This window comes from Cynocephalus volans, chromosome 1 (genome assembly GCF_027409185.1).
Source record: "Cynocephalus volans isolate mCynVol1 chromosome 1, mCynVol1.pri, whole genome shotgun sequence".
In the NCBI taxonomy this organism is placed as follows: domain Eukaryota; kingdom Metazoa; phylum Chordata; class Mammalia; order Dermoptera; family Cynocephalidae; genus Cynocephalus; species Cynocephalus volans.
In genome coordinates this window covers 142,758,967-142,781,016 of record NC_084460.1, presented here as the reverse complement: position 1 = coordinate 142,781,016, position 22,050 = coordinate 142,758,967, and the positions used below count along the sequence as shown (strand labels likewise).

Sequence of the window (22,050 nt, the reverse complement as noted above, 5' to 3'; positions counted from 1 at the left end):
TAAATATAATCACCCCAAAGTGACTATATTTGGAGACAGTCACCCCAAAGTGACTATATACATATCATCACCACCAAAGTGACTATACACATATCATCACCCCAAAATGACTATAGTTGGAGACAGAAACTTTAAAGAGGCAATAAAGGTTAAGCAAAGTTGGAAAGGGGGGATCCTAATCCAATAGGACTGATGGCCTTATAAGAGGAAGAGACATCAGGGATGTTTGGACACAGAGAAAAGGTCATGTGAGCACACTGTGAGAAGACGGTCATCTGCAAGCCAAGGAGAGAGGCTGCAAAAGAAACCAAACCTCTGGGCACCTTGATCTTAGACTTCCAGCTTTCACAGCTGTGAGAAACAGATTTCTGTTGTTTAAGTCACCCAATCTATAGTATTTTATTATGGCAGCCCTAGTACACTAATTCAAAGGGAAATCAATCATTTTTTCCAAATTTGGCCAAGTGTAGCCAGGTATTTCATCTAATGAGATAGTCATCACCTTTGGTCTCTGTTCAGTACCACAATAGGCAAACAATTCTTCTAATTAGACTGCTTGATTATCTGAATTAATATGAGGGTACTTCAAGAAGTTTGTGGGAAAACAGAATTAAAATATAATACAAATCTTTCCAGGATTTTTTTGTCATACCCTAGTATGGAAAACTTTAGCTAGGATATTTTTAAGCATTTACTTAAATATGTTTCTAACCATTCTTTAAAAGCATGTGAAGACTAATTTGTAGATACTGAATAAGGAGAAATCTACTAGGTTTATCATATAGTGATTGCAGAAAAAGTTCCAAAATATCCAAGCAGCCATTATGCAAATAACTGAAAATGACTATAATGATCTTGCTGAGAATTCAGCTTTGGAAAAGGCTTGTGACTTCTGTTCAAACAAAGGCACTCAGGAGGACTGCTTAAGGGGTGGCCACTCAGTCTGTGTCATCCAGTAAATCATTTGTCCTCTCTCAGCAGAGGCAAAACATTATTCAGTGTGGAAAGAAGAGATTTCTGATACTCATGAGAACAATGCCAGACTCAATTAATGAGAGATTCATACCTTCTTTCACTATCCGTGGCATCATACAAATACAAAATTACCAACAAAAATTTTGACACGTAGAAAAAGGAGGATCTCTGCTTCTCTGGTTGCTTCTACACATACCCAATTTTTTCATCTTTGTTCACTTTCCCACTCCACTTTTGCAAATTCTGATATCACTTCAAGGCCCAAACTCTTTCACTGCTCTATTGAAGTCCAAATTGATGTTTTTAACTTCTTTAAGATCTTATTATGAAGCTAACATTTAACATTTATATACAGAAGAAAAACCTTGAATTTGCAAAAACATCTTGCCTTATCATTCTCTATGCTTTTCATGCAGGAAAAGATTTTGTGCTCAACTAGCCTGTACACTGATAAGTAAAAACATGTCTCCTCCTACCCAGAGTGAGAGGGAAGATACTATATGTCTCTTCCAATCATCCTGAGGAGATAACAGCCTTCAGGATTCTCTCACTGGCGGTATGTGGGTTTACATTTTCCACGAGTGACAGCCTCCCAGGATCCTCAAACTAAAGATCCTGTCTTCATTTGGCATAGTCTCAGGTGCATCTGGACTTGGAGTGGTATAAGTGTGTGTCTAATGAGACATTTTTGGAGGTGAAAAAAGATAGCCTTCAGTTATTTTAAAGCTATAGTTTTGCAAATTATAAGGCTTAAACAAATCTTTAGGTTTTCCAAAGCTGGGTTGATTTTCTTGAGTTTCAGAAAAAGTATCTTTCTAGTGGGAAAGTTTTGCCCCCTACTGTACTATTGTATCTTCTTTTGTTATTGAAGATATTTCGGGGTCAAAATTGACATACAAAATGAAGGTATTAATTCTGAGAGTCAAGATTGGTATTTTTAAAACATTCTCCTCGAGTTCTCTGCCTGGACTGAAAAGGTTAAGAATCATCTAGACTATGGTGGAAACTAAGGAAAATCAGATTCACACTAAGGATGGGGCTTATTATTTAAATTTATTAGCCTTGATCACATTATCTGTTACACAATTCACTAAAAACGTATTACCCAAATGTTAACAAAGGAACAAAATTAACAGGCAGATAAAAAAAAAAGGTAGATGTACAAAGGATTTATAAAGAAACTTCCATATTAAAGCCTGGTTAGCTAAAGATCAGGATCAGACACTCCCAAGAAAATTTAATATTTAACTTAAAAAGAACTCTGGTTAAGTCAAAACCATAAAGTAACAGGAAATAATTTTTAGTTAAAGCATAGGAAATTACCTCAACTTAGATTCAGGCATGGCTCTCTGACAAATAATAGACAACTTGTTTTATGCATTTTCAACTCTCATAAAATGGAGAATGCAATTGAATGGCAACACAGAGTGGAAAGGGCTGGAAAGTGAGCAGAAAGAGCCCTTGCTGAAGGTCAGAAAGTGGCATTACCCAGTGCTGTCCCTGGAGCCTCTTTTATAGGAGTAACTGGTTCAAAGACTGTAGCAGGAACTGGCCAAAAATAATAAAAAAAACCAAGAAAACATTAAAAATGTATGAAAACTCAGAACATCCACTTCGAAAAGAATTCTACCAGGATAATAATTGTCTAGAGCACAAAACAAACACAATTAACCTTCTGAGCTGAGGGAATCTGCCCTTAGATACAATTTATCTCTTGGGAGGAATGGCCACCCACTTTGTATTCAGGTAATGGCCCATGTGAAGGGGCTTTGACGCTTTTCTCATTCTTTGATGATCTGAGCCTAACTAAAGCACCAAAGTAGACTATCCCCATCTTGCTGAGAACTCACCTGTGGAAAGAGACCACCAATTGTGTCCAACTAGGGAACTTAAGGAAGCAGGATAAGGGGCAGCCAGTGGGTCTGTGGTACAGCAGGGCATTTACCAACTTCTCCATTACCCTTTCTCCAGAGTGGCTTTTCCCTGAGAATGTTTTTTTATTTGTTTGTTTTTTAAGTGGTAGTTTAAAAAATGGGCTAAGAAAAAGGGGAATATGCTGTAGAGACGATATGGCTCATGAAGCCTAAAATATCTACTATCTGACCCTTTCTAGAAAACGTTTGCCAACCCCTGCCTTAGATCCTGACTATGACTTACATGACTTTTATAGTTACCAAGAAATAATCTACCATTTGCACGAACATACATTCATTCTGTTTCAGTCTATCATAAACATTCAATATTGAAAGAATGAATAGAATTGAATGAGAAGTAAATTAAATAGACATTGAGAGAGAAGATTCTAATTCACAAAGCATAAGGAATTTGGCTACCATGTCACGTCCCCAAGCCTGTTCTTGCTGCCTGCTCTGATGTGGAAGCACGGGCTGTCCCTGACTTGCTGCTGGGACTCCTTAACCAGGGCCTACACATTTGCCCAGATCGCTCTAGGGTACTTCAGGACTCGGGAGGTTTTAGGTTGGACACGTGGAAGGCGAGCTTGTTAAGGCACTTTGGGAGCTGAAGGAAGAAAACCTCAGGTCAACACGGTGTTTTTGGTTCCAGAAGATGTGGATAGGATTATGCTTGTTGTAATTTCTTGAGTTTCAGAAATTTTTTCTTTTGAATTTGAAATTTTTCTTTTGAATTTGAAATATTTGCCCCTATTTTGATAATGTGCCTCTTTATATCATTTACATTTATCTGGAGAACAAAAATCACACAGAAATATAAATTGATTTATCAAGGAGGTTTCAAGGAGATTCTCACAGGGATTCCTGAGTGAAAAAAGTTCCAACGTCTTGCTAATGGTACTGATGATGATGCTTGTAATTTAAATTTTCCAGCCTTGGGAGTATTTTCTACTTAATTCCTTACTGAAACAAGCCCAGATCATTACTAAAATGGCAAAACAAAAACATAATCATGCAGATAGTAAAAATGTAGGAATTGAGGTTTGCAAAATAACTGAGTAACACCGTAATAGCGGGGCCGAATTGCTCAGTCTAGACCGGGGATAGACAACTTCGTCCCCACCCCCCTACTGATTATGTTTGAAACTCAGTTACAAAGAATGTGATTAAAATGTTACATGGAAGCAAAAGGCCACACACTGAAAGACATTACATCGCGGCTATGTATATGGAACTGAGTTCATGCTTGGCTCTCAAGAACAAGAAATTGTTTTAATATTCTTCAATATATTAAGAAGAAATTGAATGACAGAGATGACATGGAAGTCTTGGGAAGTGCGAGAAGCTGTGGTTATATGGTGATGAAATGGGTCAGAAATAGCAGGAAAAGCAGATGCTGATGGACATAATGTGTCATTACCTAGAGTTGTCCCTGGAGCCTCAGTTCTAAGAATAACTGGTTCGAGGGTTGTGGCAGGAACTGGTCAAAAGTAATAAAAGACACCAAAGAGATTCCGTGAATATGTGAAATGTCAGAAGATTTATCTTACCAGTAAAAATAAAGTTTCTAAGGCTACAAAGTTAATTTTTAATATTCTTAACTCAAAAGAAAGTAGATGTATTTTTTCCATTGAATATTTCTACAGGATCCTCAAGCAAAACTTAAACCAAGTACTCATTTGATTCAGAAGACGGTCAGTCATAGCCTTTGGACTCTGCTGTGCATCTCACAGAGGTCAACAGTAAGATCTCATTGTTGGTTAGTTATCTGATGTGAACTGACATGAACAGCCATATAGGAGAAAATCTGGTCAGTAATTTTCTTAGAAAAAGACGTGGTAAAGACAGCTAGCACTTTTATGGAAGCCAAAAACAAAGAGTATCCATTATAAGCAGTACTCAATAATGATGGATGCATTGAATAGTTTATATGTTCAATAATTCCTGTCTCCTGGTGTTAACACCGCTGCGTCGTCCTCTCCCTTTAGTGTGTGTGCTGGACTTATACTTGCTTCTAACCCATAGAATAAGGCAAAGGGGATGGGATGTTAGAGGTGTGTGTGTCTGCTGTGCTAGTACAGGGGACAGACAAAGAGAGAGAGAGAGGGACTGAGAAAGAGAAGGAGAAGATGAATTATACAAAGGTATTAACCCCAGGAGTAGAGAATTATTGGGGGTCACCCTAGGGTTCTTCTCCCACACAAAGGAACAGAAAGCCAAAAGGAAGTGAGACTATACTCATCAGGAGACTAAGTCTTTAGTGAATATCGTGGCCCTTAACATAATAAGGTAAAGAACCATCTCTCAGTTTTTGGCATCATTAGGCTGGTATCTTCAGTTCTAAGAACAGAAAAAGCATGGCTGTGTGCAGAAGTAGGGACAACGAAGCCCACTGGATCAAATTTAAGCTCTTGGGTAGACATCCCAGTCCCCCTTTCATTCATCCAATGGGCCCGTTCCACAGGACAGCACCACCAAGTCATCCTCTGCCGGTGAGCCAGCTTCAACTGGGTGCCAGCCTTTGTTCCCTCATCCTTCCACTCATCCAGATTCTGGACTGATTTCTTCCTCATTCTCCTGGATTGTTTCCTCCTTTAAACATTTACTATGCTCCTAGCATGGGGCATTTGTATCATTCAAGAAATTATTTTACATTTGTGTTAACGTGCACCTTATGTTACTTTCTACCTGTGTATGCAGAAACAGCTTTTATTTACAACTGTAGTGCAAACCAATTGGGAAATAAAATATATCTCCTACTTATGTATTGGCTAATATGGTTTAGGGGAATTAGAAAGGACTTAACAAGAGTAGTTGATTTGAACTGATAGTGCTGGTTCCATACTATACTGAGCAGCTTTATCTTTAAGACATGAATGGAATCAAATAATAAGTAAATCAAATGATCATTAATAGATTCCCACAAAGGAAGCAAGAGGTGCTCACTAACCAATAGCTCTTACTGTTAAGAGATATCTAGGACATGTTCCAATATATCATATATGCATAGAATTCAGATTCCCAACTGGGGTAGCCTGCTTGGATTCTTTAACCAGAAACCACATATTTACCCAGTTTGGTCTGAGGTGCTTCTGGATGGGGTGTGGTTTTAGGTTTGGGACGTGGACGACGGGTTCTTTTTGTTGTTGTCGGAGCTGAAGGAAGAAAATTTAGGATTAATATGATGCTGATGGTTCCATAAACTGTGAGTATGATGATAAAACATGGTTCTAAGTTTTCCAAAACTTGTTAGAGTTTGAGCTGAGAGACCTTCGTCTCTTGGGTTTGAAATTTTCTTCTTTAATATATTAATAGGTTTTCTTTGATAATTGAGAATTCTCCACAGACAAAAATTACACATACAAGGGTATTTCAAAAAATTCATAGAAAGATTTGTATTATCTTTTAATTCTATTTTTCTATGAACTTTTTGAAGTTCCCTTATACAATTACATTTAGGAAATGAAGATTACAAACTATTATCATTTTCTTTAAAGTATCTCTAGCCCCAAACTGGTTACAGATCAATGCTCACTCAAATGGTGTGAGAGAGGTTCAAACCAACCCTATGGTAATCACTTATAATTTAAGACGACTAGGCTTGGGCAAATTTTCCACTTGGTATTTTACTAGACTAAGTATAAAATGCATGGAAACATTACATAGAACTTGAAATATAGAAAGTAGTATGCTTAAGGAAACTTGATGGTGCATCACTGATGCTGCATTGGTGGTATAAATAAGGGATATATGGGGAATCCTATTTGGATCTTGGCTCTAACAAACCGTAATGTTCAAACAGAGGCTAAGATTGACACGATGCAATTCTAAGCTGGGATATGGGGCAGATATCTGTCTTGAATTAAGTTCATGCACATTTTTTTTCTGTTAAAAGTAAGAAGACCTTCAATATTCATCATCATTCTATGATGAGTAGTGTAATAGGATGACAACAGAGAATGACAACATCATCTATATAGTGTCACAGCTGAGTTTGACAATGAGTAAGAAAAAGCACTTGCTGAAGGACATAAAGAATCATTACCTACAGATGCCCCAGGAGTGACAGGTCCAAAGTCTATAGAAATGATCAAAATCAATTAAAAAAAAAAAGAAGAAGAAATGTTAAACACAAAAGAAAAGCCATCAAATTCCCTTGAAAATGAACTTTACCAGTGAAAGCAAAATTTTTAAAGTTCCCGAGAGGGTACACAGGTATTTTTTCTTGTGATATAACTATATCCTTAGTATCTCTACATGGTTAGCTACCAGTTTTTCTTGTTTTTATATTATCTGATAATTTAGTAGAAAACCCTGCTTAGAAAAATCTTTAGGCATCTGTCTAATAACATTATGTTTAACAATTTTAAGAAAAGAATGTGAAAGTATAATTTATAATACTGTAGATTGGAAAACAAAGCCCTAGGTCATGATAGATGCAATTGATGACATATTTAAGCTGACACAGTAATGAATAACCAAGATAGGCAATGCTCTTTTTTGTTGAGAGTCCACTTTGGAAAAAGACCAAGACCATTGTCCAGACAAAGGCACACAAACAGAGACAGAAGGTCATTCAGTCCATGGAACTTATTAGTGCATCTCTCTGTTAACAGGACAGAAAGGGGAGGAGAGCGTGGTGTAGTCAATTGGCTCAAATCTAGTCACTGTAGTCAGGCAATCGAGGTCCTCTTTGTGAACCCATCCGAAAGTAGCATCACTGTCCAGCTAACGAACATTGCCCTTCTCACTTTCGCACTGAATTAGATCAGGCTGTACATCTAATTCCTACCCTTCTACTCTCACCCACACATGTGGTAACTTCCTGCCTCTGTTTACATGATTCCTGCCCATCCCACCAACAAATCCACCATTTCTACAAATTTCAAGGTCCACATTACACTTCTCAACCCACAGAGTTTTTGCTTCTCTAAGAATTAGCTATGTGTCTAACAGTTGGTACAACTTAATAAATATTGCTTTTGCCCACATTCCTTTATATCTAATTATGAACAGTCTCACATAAGAGCAGCTTCCTTCCTCAACTAAGCTAAGTCATTTGTAATTTTAAAAATATTCCTCACAAATGCAAATGTGGCATTTAATAAAATGTATGACAAGTAGAACTAAATAAGCTAACTAGATGCTTCACTTGATAAGTTTTTGCTGAGTCAGAATCAAAGAGAAAAATGTAACTGAATGTCAGAGAAGCAAATAAAATACCCAGATACCAAGCAGCTCCTCACATAAGCAGGATGAGAAAGTCCCAGGTATCAGCCAGAGAACTGTGTTGGTCACAGCTGCTTCCCATGACTTGGGTCTTCACCCTTAAGGGTCACAGGGTTTAGTAGGTGGCATGTTAAACTGCCACCCCTATATCACATCCATTGGGGTTCCACAGGAAAAGAGACCCCATAGTATTTACCTAGTTTGGTCTGAGTTGTCTCTGGGTGTGGCGTGGTTTTACGTTTGGGATGTGGACGACGTGTTCTTGTCCGTTTTGTCGTTTTTGGAGCTAAAGAAAGGAAACTGGTTACTGTAGTCTTATGACTCCAGAAACTAAATAAAGGTTTACACATGACTCTAGGTTTTCTAGAATTTTCTTAGATTTTCTTGAGTCTAGAGAAATTTATCTCTTTGGTTTAGAATTTCCTTCTGGTCACCTACATGCAAAAACTTTTAAAATTTTGGTCTATTGATAGTTCTTTTGAGAAAGATAAATTATATAACATTATTTTAATGATTTGAAAACTAGTAACAGATTTTCAAGGAGTGTCCAGACTCAAATGAATTCAGACATAAGGCACATTGACAACACACCAAAGACGGACCCAGGCTCACCTGCTTTTGAGAAATCTTACCTAGAAATTACTTGGGTTAGGCATACATTCCATTTCCATTAAAAATTATTAGAATGAGCATATTGCATTTCCTAAAATAGTCGGTAGACCATAAAAGTGTGTTGCGTATCTTAAAACAACATAAAGCAAGAGGATCACAGAATTATAATTCATGTTTATGGGGCAGACACTCCTAATTGTGTTTGAAATTCAGCTTTAACAGAGAACACAACTTGATTTGAACAACAGGCTCTGTAAAGTGTTGATTAAGCTGGATAGTGTGGGAGATAGATACTCTGCGCTAGCTGCATATGGGCTTATGTTATAACCAAGTAACTGTTGTAAGCACCTTCAATACATTCAAAATGAAGAAAATGATGAGAGGATTAAAAAAAAAAAGAAAAGAAAATGATGAGAGAATAATGAGAAAATGTTATAAAAGGAAAAACCCCTTGATCCAGGTGGTGATGGTATAGACTGGACAATGAGCAGAAAAAGCACGTGTTTAAAGACATAAAAAGTCATTACCTAATGTTGTCACTGGAGCCTCAGTTCTTAGAGTTACAGGTTCAATGTCTGTGGCAGGAACTGACCAAAAGCAATGTAATAAACAATAGAGATTAAGAAATCTAGGAAAAAATTATCTTGAAAATGAATCTTCTTAACCCTGTAATGCTTGAGGAGCATTTCTGAACTCAGGAAAATAGTATTTGTTTTCCAATAACTGTCCATAGTTTCATATCCATTTATATCAATAGCCATACCTTTGCACTTTGCTTCCCTATGAGGCCAATGTGAAGTATTTTTTCTGTGTTTGGTTATCTGATTCTAACTATATTAGAAACCTGCCTCTAAGAATATCTCTTAGTTGTCTAATATGTAACTATAAGTTACTCTGAAAAATTATTATAGAAGCTTCTGTTGGTATATGAAAGGCTTTCACCACCATTTTTAGTTTTGAGGGGTGGTGGCTGTGAAGAGAATTAGGCAAATGTTCTTAATCAGTCTTTTTACTGGAGACCTGTGACAGTTATGCAAAGATAAACTTGTTTCTTTTTTTCATAATAAATGTGATATTGCTTCTTACTATTTCTCCTTATTTATTAATTTATTTCAAATAGATATTTAGGAGATACTTATTCAAGTGAGGAACAAATGATAAAAAAAAAACTTGAAAGGCAATAATTCAACAAACAGGATTTCTAAAATATTCTGAAATGATTATGCACAGATATGACGTTAATTAAGAATTACAACTCTTTGGTATTAAATTAACACCCCCATTCATTTTTCATTAAATCCAGAAGATTAAATGTAACATTCAAACATCTTATCACCAGAAACTCTTTAAACTTTTATATGGAGATTGGCTTTCCCTGAGTGTTCAAGACATCATAGCACAAAGTTGGTTTAAGCCACATCTGAGAGTGTTTCTAAACTAATGGTGTACAGAAGAGACAGGGAAAGCCAGGACAACAGGATGAAAACAATGCTCACAACTGATTGCCTTCAAACAAAAATGGGGAATCCCTATTTTGTTTGGAATTTAGCGTCACGGGATGAATTTGTCAACAGAAAGGTCCACTTGCATTTGAATAGTATGGAATCAAGGAAGAAAGGACTTTTGCAAGGAAGAGACAATTATGTGCTGTCAGAAGCTCCTTATAAACACACTGAAGACAAGCTCCAACCAGCTTTTTCATTGCTCCCCTCCAACATCCACAAATTGTACAAACACACAAGCAGGGATTTCAAAAATTTCCTGGTTTGAAGGATTGATGGACAGAGTGCCTGTGACTCTTGACAGCATCAAGTGCTGCAAGCAACCTGAACGTCTCTGAAGATGATTGAAGAAAGAGTAACATTCAGGTGTTATAAGCTGAGCAGCAGATGTAAGAATGCCTAACTTCATGCTGAAAAGGCTCCTGTTGAAAATAGTAATAATGACAAAAGAGATAAGAGGGAAAAACGCAGAAAAACACTGACCAAGAAAGAAGTCATTGTTACCTATGGTTATTGAGGGAGCTGCAGTCTCAGATGGAACAGGTTCAAAGGCTGCATCATAGAAATAAACAAACAGACGTAAATAACAAAAGTAAGGAAGTCTAAACTTTTAGGTAATTATTGATTAATTCAGAGGACACACAGCCTGGTTTATTCTAAGTTGATATAAATTACCTTCTTGATAGGCTTATTTATTATGAGAGATGCTCTCTTGGCACATTAGAATTTTATACTAATTGAAATCTTAGAAGAAAATTTCAATTGCAAAACAGTTGAATTTTCAGAACTGTTATATACATTCTTCTTACATGGTAGAAAACCACTCAGTTAATAGGTACTGTTTAAAATGCCAGTTTATTTTAGAGGAAGCCAATGGCTGATCAGCAGGGTTTTTTTTTTTATCAGATGGGCTTATGAAGGAAGAACACAGTGACAGCCTCCTGCGTGTACTGCCTAGTAGTGGTTACTAAAGTCACTTTCAAAAATGTTCCAGATACTGAAAAATCAGGCTTCTATTCATTACAAATTCAGAAAACAAGGCCTAAAAATGCTTTAAGAAAATAAGATCTATTAGACAATCAGGTATACATTTCCCTCTTCCCACATACTGATTTCTTCACTTATTGCTTAAAATATCAGTGTGGCTACTTGAAGAAAGTAATGAACAAAATCATGGTATTTGGGTTTGTATGCTTTATATGATATAATAGATTGTAAACATTTTCTGCAACATTTCCAAAGAAAAAACTCGTTAAACTAAAGCACTGGAAATTATGTTTACCAGATTTAGTGGGTGGCAAGTCTGGTTTTGCTGTGGTTTTGGGTTTAGGAAGTAATTGCTTTGGCGGTTTTGAATCTGAAGAAAAAAGGTGCTTAATTAGTGTCATAGCTGAGCTGTGAATAAGAAGATTAATGTTACACACCACTTTGCTTTTTACAGATCAAGGCATTGAAATAGTCATTACCAGGTTGGATTTGAGGTGCATCTGGTCTGTGTGTGGTTTTAGGTCTCTTAGATGGTTTTGATGCTAAAGAAAAAGGTATTAAACATTAGCATAATGGTCATGGCATGACTTTCAAAATTAAAGACATATATACTGAGCAAAGACACTACATAAATTCAATGAATGTATAAAAATTAATTCCTGGGGTGTGGGAAAGGTGGGACAGGTGTCCATTTTAACTATACATTTGTATCGTTAGTTTTTCCTGAAAGGAAAAATCTTTAGGAAATGCTCAAAATGTGTCTTTGTGCAAAAGTAATGAAAACTATCATAAGACTTTTTTTCCTATATAAATAACTTCAAAAAGGGGTAAGTATACTTGTTCTATTTTTTTGATTGATAGGTTTTCTTCAGTATAAAAACAGTAAGGTAGAAATTCAAAACTTGCTTAGGAGAAGATCTCGTAAATAATCCATAAACACTTGAAATCACATGTGAGATACAATGTTACATGGCTACTGACTTCTGGAACTTTCCAAAGTAAAGCAGTGACACATTATGAATGCTGAGAAATTACAATGAAATAATCATAATCAAATGGTATTAGTATTAAAACCAAAAATCCAGCCTGGGACTTTCAATGTTCTCAAGCTACAACGATCATATCTACTTTAATATTGGACCCTAGACCAAGAAAAGTCCTTGTGCCCCTAGTTATCCATATATACTCAAAAACATTTTCCAAAGAAACAGAAGCTGAAGAAGCCATTATTTCATGCAGATGTTTAAAAGAGAGAAAGCCTTGCAAGTTGAATGAGTAAGTCAGTGAATGCGAACCATGACACTGGAATAAAATTTTGCCGTTTGTTCAGTACACGGTGAGCACAGAAGTCCCTGTCTGAGAAAGAGTCGATGCTTTCTCAACACCAGGACACATGTGATGGAAGAACAGAGGGTCAGTAGAGAACTGGGAAGTTGTGGCCAAGACCACAGACCTTCCCTAAATGAACACATAGGATTCTTCTAGAAGCATTCTCCTATCTTCAGGCTCTTCAGACCCAGATAGGAAACGTGAGGGGAAGCATGGGATGAAATTGTGATGGGGTGGTAGAACTGCAGTCATGCCTGAAGTGGAGAGGGGGAAAAGCAAAAGTGACAACGTGAAAGCAACTGGAGGGGGTAAAATTACCAATTGTGGGCACCAAGAGCTCCGGTTGTACTGTGGCAGGTTCCTGAGCTATGGAAGCAAAAAAACCAAAACCACTAATTATATCAAGAAGTGGTATCTTGAGGTTATGCCTCAAGCTAGGATGCTCTACCTAAACTGTGTTCTTTTTCTGAAAGTGATTTTCACTTTTATTTTTCCCAGTTACCCCCCTTCTCCCTATTGCTTTCCCATACATCATCTGCCATGAATATGTATCATCTGTAAGATTGTAAGGTGCCTTACTTTAATAATCCACCTACAGGGGTCAGCTTTCTGCTTTGTGTACCTAACATCTACAAATAAAAAGATGAAAATACTTTATAAAATGTAATATTGTATATGTAATATGAATATAGATAGCAGGTATAGATGCTCAAATATAAAAATCAATCATACTGGTTCCTAAAGCCCAGCTACTTAAGTAGCTGGTAATTCCTAAATCAAAAACTACCATATTCCACTTTCTATGTTAATTGGAACCCTGAACATCACATTTACCAGGTATGGACTTGGGCACTTCTGGACTAGGTGTGGTTTTAGGGCGAGGGCGACGACCTGGTCGTTTGGTCTTTCGTGGAACTGAAGAAAGAAAATTAGCTAGTTAGTACAGGAAGGGTGGCTCTCCAAACTGACAATAAATATTACGTATATCTTAGAAGCATATTTAAGCCGTTTGACTTGCTGTGGACACATATCCTTCTAGTTTGCAACTTTCTATCATTATTTACCCAGTTTTAAATGAGGTCTTGAGTAATTTTTTTGTCAAAGGTTTATAAACTGTCCAAGAGAGCTCTCTGTTCTTCCATTTTGAGATGGAAAATCTCAAAACTTTGTACTGCTGAAAGAAGACTCACATTAAAAATAGAGAATGTCTATGTTTAATAGGAACATGAGAAAGGTTTTTTTTAAGAAGCCATTTGGAATAAAAATTAAAGTTTATTTGGCCTAAGATTCGAAAGGAGAAGTTTTTCACTTAGTAATTAAAAAATCCACAAATCAACAACATATGCAAAGAGGCTTTGAATTTGGAAATTATTTCAGGGGAGGCAACCTTTTAAAAATGAGATATAGTTTATAAACTATTAACTGCAGGATTAAAACTTTTTTCCCAGAAGAACAGAGCACACACACAATTGGACATTAATGTGTTAATCCCTTAATGTGAGCCTGTCAGGAAAGATACCAGCAGTCAGGAAAAGAGGAAACAAAGGCCTCCACTCAGTCATTGTAGTACCTAATGTTGTTGAAGGCTTGGTTCCCAATGTTCCATGTTCTAAGATGGCATGAAAAATCATCAAGAAGGAGTCAAAATCAAAGGAAAAAATAATAAAATATATTTAAATATATGAAATATGCTTAATTTTTAATTGCTAGGTTGAGCAAATATAAATAGTGAAACTTTTATCCATATAAGAAATTTCTTTTCTATTTAAGTGGATTCCTGTGTTTTTAGGCAAAGTGAACAAAAATGTAGTCAGTTAAGTTTGGAAAGAGAAACGGAAAAAAAAAAAGGCATGATTCTCATTTGGAATATGTGAATGTAATAAAGTAACCAGCAGTTCATGTTCTGAAGGAAAATATGGGTAATTGGCTAAGATGGCACCAGAACACATTTTTTGCTCTTTTGAAGAAAAGAAGCTCTAAAGATTGGGGTTGGTTTTTCTATTTGTCTCTGAATGGATTCCTAGTGACACATCAGGGCACTTAGATCTGGAAAGCGCATCGTGCTTTTCAAGAAAATCTGCAAATGTTGGAGTTTTGAAAGTGAGAAAAACATCTCCAAAAGTAAAAGCATAAATAAATATGCCCTAAAAAACCAGGGTCTTCCACTGGCAATAACAAAAGGTTAGGACAAGCTCAGGACATAGTCCCCAAGTATAAGGCGGGACAATAAAGAATGTTTTAAATCAGCACGGCTCTCATGGCTGTCTCGGAGCCTCTCCTTCATCAAACACGGGCAGAGAGTATATCTTCTGGAAAAATGGCTGGAAAAAACAAGAAAGATTAAAAAAAAAAAAAGCCAAAGCTAAGGACAAAATTGAACATAGAGGGTATTAAAGAAAGGGAATTCTTTTTCACTCTTAAAGGAAGTTTTATTGTCTATTGTTGACTGTGATAGTAGAGTCTGAGGTTCTGGGACTGCAATAAAAGCAAGCAATATCAAAAATATCTCTGAAAAGCACCATCTCAGAAGTTAAACGTTCTTTACCATAAAAAAGTGTCTTTTCTTGATGAGTGGTTAGGTTCTAGTTCTTATGACAGTGAAGTTCAATCATCCCATATCTTCCCCACAAACGCAATAAAGCAAGAATTGAGAATTCTTAATTTCTGTTGTTGATCTTTCGCTATTGCCCTCGCTACCCAATATTCTGAAGACCACCCTTGGTGGCGGAGAAAATGCTAATTTAAAGGGAGTTCAGAATAGCCCTTCTGAGGTTGCCTTGAATGTCCTGTCACCTGCTACTTTGTTTTTTTGCAGGACATCCAGGTTCATCTAAGGAAGTGGGAAGAGGCAACAGACCCACCAGACCTGTTACTCTATCTGTGCTCTGTTGGTTTTAAGTGAACTCCATCTTGGCTGTACCTGAATTCTTTCATTAAAGATAGGAATTAAACTTGTGGTCCAAAAGGGGCCACCAGTGTTCGTATGCTGGTCCCCATATTTATTAGCATTTATTTCCAGTAAATAAATGGCTTCACATATGCTATGGAATCCACTTTGGTAAGTCAATAGGAGTTTAAAATCGGTCTCAGATTTCATGCAATGCTGAATAAATTTAATAATAACATTATTTAAATATTCTGATAGATAACAAACCCTCTGATGTTTATTTAAACAGCCAGTAAGTAAATTATACTTCGTGTTGAATGTAGTTTGGTTACAATATCTACCTGGGCTTTTAAAAAGATCATCCAACAGGTTTCTTACTATTCTATGAACAAAAAGAATTATTTTTTTCAAGAAGAAGAAAATAAATAGGCTCAATTTATTTTTGAAATAGAAAACAAGATTCTTTGACTTTTTTCTTACAGAAATTAATTAATGTGGCACTGCCGTCTTAACAGAACTAAAATCATCCTGCTACTTATATGTTTCTGATATTACATTTACCAGGAGTTATCTCTAATATTGCTGGACTGGAAATGTGGCAGGTTTGGGGGAAGTAAGTAGTGACTGAAAAAGAAACCTTAACGAAAAATTTCTATACGGCCACTATATAGCAACTAGTTTTTAGCAACTGAAAAAGAAAACATGACAACAAATAATACAGCTAGAGAATTTTCATTTATTCTGAAAGCAATGCAGAGTAATAGCACAGGTGCTACTTAAAGGCAGCATCATTCATTAGCATGTCTGTGGCCAAAAAATCTTTGTGTGAGAAAATAGAAGAGTAAAAATTAGGTGTGAAAGAACAGAGTTAAAAGGCAGTGATGTAAAAAACCCCAAAACACCAGAACTCTGATTTCCAACTTGCCCCAAAACAGATTTTAACAGATGAATGGCAAAAGAGTAGTAATGTGTCATATTAAAGTATACACACCGAAGAAAAAATTCTGTGTGTGTGCGTGCGTGTGTGTGTGTGTGTGTGTGTGTGTGTGTGTTAGAGGGAGAGTGTAGTGGGGGAGTGAGAGTGGGGGGGGACGAGGAGGGAAGGGGACGCTGGGTGGAGAGGAGGGAAAGAGAAGGATAGTGTGTGTGTCAGTGTGATTATGTTTGGGTGCCTCAAATTCTATAGAAAAAAAGGGGGGAAACATCAATACGTAAAATATAATAAATATTGTGAAAGCATCCACACCCGAAAATAGTAAATAACAACAACAACCAAAAAATTTGAAACTTTGAAGTTGTAATTCATGTTTTTGTTTCTACAAAGTCGCCTTCTAAAAGTGTGAAAAAGTAAGATTTGCTACTTAACATCTTTCGCCTTCACAAAGATTTAAGAATGCTGTTTTTGGAATTTTATAAAGAAAAATCTGCATCTTTGAATTCCAAATAGGGACGGAACCCCATCAATTAAGAGTCAGAGTCAACTGCATATAATAGTAAAGTCTATGTTTAGTAAAAACAAATACATCTTCTGACAGAACTTACTCTTTTTATGACCTTAATGTGTTAGGGATAAAGGCATAAAATGTTCCATAACAAAGCTGAGTGTCCTGCAAATGACTAAGCCACTCACCTCAGTAAAAACAGACACATACTCATGGATGTGTGGCTAGTAATGAGAACAATTTAAAATCCTACCCAACATGGAAAGAGCTGTGTAAAACAAACCCTTGCACTTGCTTGTAGTGGTGGTGGTGGGGGTGTCCTTCCCCTTTTTTCAGTCCATTAAAAGCTTAAGAGAGCAGAATGTCATTACCCTCTCAAAGATTAAACCATGAAGGAAACAGGTCTCATTGCATGACATAGAAAAGTTGGGACATTGTAGGTGACTATGGCGTTTGAAAAATGCACTGGATCATACTTATAAAACATGCCCAAACCAATGTGGATTTTTACTCATTAACTTAACTGGGAAGGAAAACCTAAGAAAAAGCAGCCTGTACGGAAGTGAAATGGAAAGACAGTAGTATGTGAGCAGATGGCCGGCTGGGAAAGGCAGCAAAATTACTCAAATTAAAGAGCTTTTCGTGGTTTATTTTGCTCTTCTGAACCTTGGCTAGAAACATAAATCTTCAGCAGAGCTATAAAGGTGGCCTGACCTATAATAAAAATAAATAAAGTAAAATAAAAGTTAAGAAGCTAAAACCAAAGCAATGGTTTGCAGAGATCCATCCTTTACTCTGTGTTGCCCTGGACTCCTCAAGGTCAACTTGAGTTGGCATAGGTTTGGGCCTGGATTCTGAAGCACTTATACCTGCTGTTAAGGGAAAAAGGGTGGATATTCTTAGGTGATCAGAAGATTTAGAAATCAAAGGAATATAAACATGTTAGCTTCCGAATAATTTTTCCCCTTTTAAAAGGAAATGTCAAATTAAGAAGTCTCCATGCTCAAACACCTTACAATGATAAGAACACTCCCTCCCACCCTTATTTGTATTAATGAATAAATGTCCCCTAAGAAATTTTTTCATGGAAACCACTGAAATCAGTAATGTAACTTATCATGTATAAACTGTAACCAACATTTGGAAAATTTTTTTGATGTTTTCAAATTTTTTCTTGTAATAACAAATAATTACATTGGAGACATATTTATTTAAATTTGGTGACCCAAACATACAGTAATACTTCCTAATCTGCTTGGCAATAGCCCTCTGTTCAAAATAAAGCATAATAGTTACTTCCTCATTCCAATGCCCTCTAAGCATGAATTTTAAAGAAATGTACATTCAATCCTTCTCTCATATAGCTCTCAGAGTTCTTTAACTTAGACTGGTAGGGCTTTTGAGTTTTAGTAAGAACACTTCTTTCTTCAAGTGACCTCTCCAAGTGGGAGTTTTTATTCTATTTCTCTCACTTGGAGACCTCACCCACAGTCATAGTCATAGTGTCAACTACATTCCCTTTGCTTAATCACTAATTTCCTTCAGTCTGCCACCTACACCTGGAAATCTCACTGCTTCTTTAAAGGGAGTTATAAGAATTCTTTTTCTTACCCATTTCATTGCAAATTAAATCATGCCCACTTAAACAGAAAATCTCATGCTTTAATAATCCTACTTTGTAAACATACCATTACTGGAAATACAAATTCAGAACCCATTAAACATTATAGTGAGAAAAATATTTTTCCCAGAGCTAAGAATTTAGAGTTTAGATGACAACAACAACAAATAGTGACAAAGTTCCCCATAGCTAATCTTATAAGTCAACATTTAAGATTGCTGTATAGATTCCAGATAGATAGAAAATGTGAAGACTTGGTCATTTAACATGTGCTGCAATCCTAATGCAGGGAATTGTTTCTGTTTTTAATTTTACGTGTACAGAATAATCCCTTCCTGCAAAAAAAAGCCTTCCTTTCTTTGGCAAAACACCATTAAAATTTCCTGAGAGGTAAATAGAAGTCAGTGTTCAGAAATCAGCCCTAATTTAGAAGTCTTGGAGCATTAGGAAAATATAAGCCTTTCTGGTCTCACAACTGAGAAGCCCCCAAACAAGGCAGAGTTCTTAGGGGATGAAAACACTTTTCCCCTTTCCAGTTGAAAGGCTATTGTTCAGTGTGATCCGAATTCCAGTCGACTTTGGTACTGGAAACTATGCTGCAGTCCTAGACAAGGGAGTCCGCAATTGTCCACATAGTTACATTTCTATGTTTTCTCTGTGATCGTCATGAACATATGATTCACCAAATGCTCAGAGTAATGCCAGGATAATATCAGAGGGGCTGGTTATAATGAGATCATTTTATTGCATTCTTGCACTTTCTGTAGAAAAACGTAACGAATACCAAAATAAAAATCAGAAATTCTTGCTCCAAACAGTTGCATAAAACAATTTTTCAACCCTACTTTTGGAATATTAAAAAAAAGTTTAGAGTAATTACCAGGTTTGGTGTGTGTCACTTCTGGGCTGAGAGGGATTTTAGGTTTCAAAGAAATAAATTGTGTTTTACTGGGAGCTGGAAAAATAAAGAAACAAAATAATCAACAAGTCAATATTTAGGCATTGCAGTGTCTAAAACTACAGAAGGAAAACCTAAAAATAAACTATATGTTAAGTGGAATGAATCCATCATCTTGGAAGATTTTGAAAATACTCCATTAAAAGAATATTTCACGATCCTTTCAAAGAGTACCATTTATTGTAAATACAGTGATAAATTTTCATCCGGTTTACTCTTAAGTAAAAACAGTGATTTTAATCCATGATTTTAAAATACTGTTCTAACTATTTTGCACCCTTATTTCATATTTCTTAGTCACATCTAAGTCTTTAAGCACCAGGGGGAAAAAATAAACAAACATGTTTAAAACATTATACCTATACACTGATAGGTATTATAGTATGATATGAAGTGTAAAGAAATTCTAGTAACACCAAAACAAAAAGTTGTTTTACCAAAGGAAATCTAAAGTTGAACTTGAGGGCCTTATTCAGAAAAATGAATTGTATACAAGACCCAAGTTCAAATACAGTGACTGGATGGAAGACAAGGAAACAGCAGAGGTTAAACAGCTGCCACAGGATGGTATCTGAATGCTGAGTTCAGATCTGCTAACTGTAAGGCTAGCTATCCACAACCACCATAGCCATGGAGTTGACAAACTGCATGAAATACTCAGTATTGTCCAAATAAGTCATTTCGAATAACTATTGAGACAATACATACAAGCTGGGGTACTAGATTTTCTACGGTGAAATAAAGTGACACATCTACTAAGGACATATCATCATTACCCAGTGTTGTTCCTGTAGGTTCAGGTCTTTTAGAAATTTTTGGTGTAATTGTTCCAGCACTTGTGGTTCTTTCTGGTGATGGGAAAAAAAAAAAAAAAATTGAGACAATGAAAAGATATCCTCCAAAGAGGAACTAAATGACCTGTTTAAAATCCTGCCATATTTAGTAGTCAGTGTTAACAAAGTATACAGTGAGTAAAAGTTTGGGGAAAGAATTTTTAAACTGTCATAACAATATAGGTCATACAAAATTGTATTTACATTACAATGGAATAAGCAAAACCCAGTGTATAGAGCATAATTCAGCATATATTACTTGACAATGAAGACTGTCACCTCCAGGTTGACAAACTACCTATACCACCCATACTCTGGGCTGTAATATATGTTGTTCTCTCCGTTTCCTCCAAATCCTACATATTTTCTGAGGCTTGCATCTTCAACTCTTATTTTCTTTCTTGGAGTTTTTACACAAATATTACAGTCTCAGAAGTAAGTTGTATGAGTATAATCTTATGTTGCTCTCTCATTGTTATATCTTGTCTTCTCAAGATTATAAGCAATTTGGGTCATGTCCTCTCCATCTCCATCATTGCCCTAGTGCAAAGTTGAAAACATAGTAGGCACTGAAAAAGGAAAACCGTCAGCCTAACAGACACTTAAATATGAGGGTACTTCAAAAAGGTCATGGGAAAACAGAATTAAAAGACAATAAATCTTTTGCATGAAATTTCTGAAGACCCCTCATATGAATGCAGACCCCCCCCCAAAAAAGTTACACTGTATATCTCACTGTATAATGCTGTAACAGCCGGACTTGTTTCTAGGTTTATACCAAAACTCATGTGCGAAAATATCACATAATATTCAGTAAAATCTGATTGGAGGCATTTGATTTTTGTTATTTTGCATTATTAACTATTCATCTTCAGTTAATTTCATATTTTTAAAAGAAACTAACCTATAGAATCATATCACTTCTTTTTATGATAAAGAGATGGACATTATCCATTTGGAAATGAATATCTTAAAAGGTTAAAGAGACATTTATTTACCAGATTTAGTTCTTGCTGTTTTGGGCCTTGGGCGTCGTTTAGGTGTAGAAGGGATAGATGTAGTTTGCTGGGGAGCTGAAAGAAGAAGATTTAACGCAGTTTTGATAAATGATATTTCTCAGAGATCATCGGGTTGTGCCTGTAAACTTGTAAACTTGTTGAGTGCAAGAACTGCTTTATATTTCTTTGTATCCCTAGAATGCCCAGCACCATGCTTTCTACATAGTAGGTGGTCAATAAACAAGTGTTGACTGGGCCAACAGGAATTGAATTTATACATGAGAACTGAAGATACATTGTTCAATTAAACGTACTGAAAAGTGAGCACTCTTGAGACATTTCCGAACACAAGGTACAATGAAGATCTCAAAAGGATAACATTGACTAGCCGGGGAGAGGCACAAAAAAATATTTGGCAGTCAGGGAATGGAAAGTTCAGAACTTCTTTAATTCTGTAGCTCATTATTATCCTCACCAGGAGTGAATGAACTTTATTATTCCAACAGTTTCCTATAATAAAATGTAGGTTGTGTTACCTCTCTTTCACCCATCTTTCTCCATCATGCCTAGGACTGCAGAGCTACCTGCTGCTCTTTATGCTTACTCTACTTTGGGTGAACCACTCTGATCAAGTGGCATCTAAATGTGCTAAATAGAAGGGAATATATTTTAAAATAATTGCCATATATAATTCTGCTGCTATTTTCTAGTTGACAAAGTCAAAATGTATTGAAAAGAAATAATTCTTTAAAATATATACACAT

General features: G+C 36.1%; 1 protein-coding gene across 1 annotated transcript in view; it reads right to left on the bottom strand.

Moving 5' to 3' along the window:
- Window positions 1–22,050, bottom strand: part of ABI3BP (ABI family member 3 binding protein) — a 248,492-nt gene that overhangs the window by 82,203 nt on the left and 144,239 nt on the right. Inside the window, exons 19-32 of the mRNA XM_063114629.1 lie at window positions 21,287–21,361; window positions 20,232–20,303; window positions 19,378–19,452; window positions 13,382–13,462; window positions 12,866–12,913; window positions 11,698–11,760; window positions 11,514–11,588; window positions 10,736–10,783; window positions 9,257–9,316; window positions 8,314–8,403; window positions 6,934–6,966; window positions 5,960–6,043; window positions 4,309–4,368; window positions 2,464–2,523 (exon numbers count right to left, since the gene is read on the bottom strand). Coding sequence (XP_062970699.1) covers window positions 2,464–2,523; window positions 4,309–4,368; window positions 5,960–6,043; window positions 6,934–6,966; window positions 8,314–8,403; window positions 9,257–9,316; window positions 10,736–10,783; window positions 11,514–11,588; window positions 11,698–11,760; window positions 12,866–12,913; window positions 13,382–13,462; window positions 19,378–19,452; window positions 20,232–20,303; window positions 21,287–21,361 — 924 coding nt within the window. The remainder of the gene's footprint in view (window positions 1–2,463; window positions 2,524–4,308; window positions 4,369–5,959; window positions 6,044–6,933; window positions 6,967–8,313; window positions 8,404–9,256; window positions 9,317–10,735; window positions 10,784–11,513; window positions 11,589–11,697; window positions 11,761–12,865; window positions 12,914–13,381; window positions 13,463–19,377; window positions 19,453–20,231; window positions 20,304–21,286; window positions 21,362–22,050) is intronic.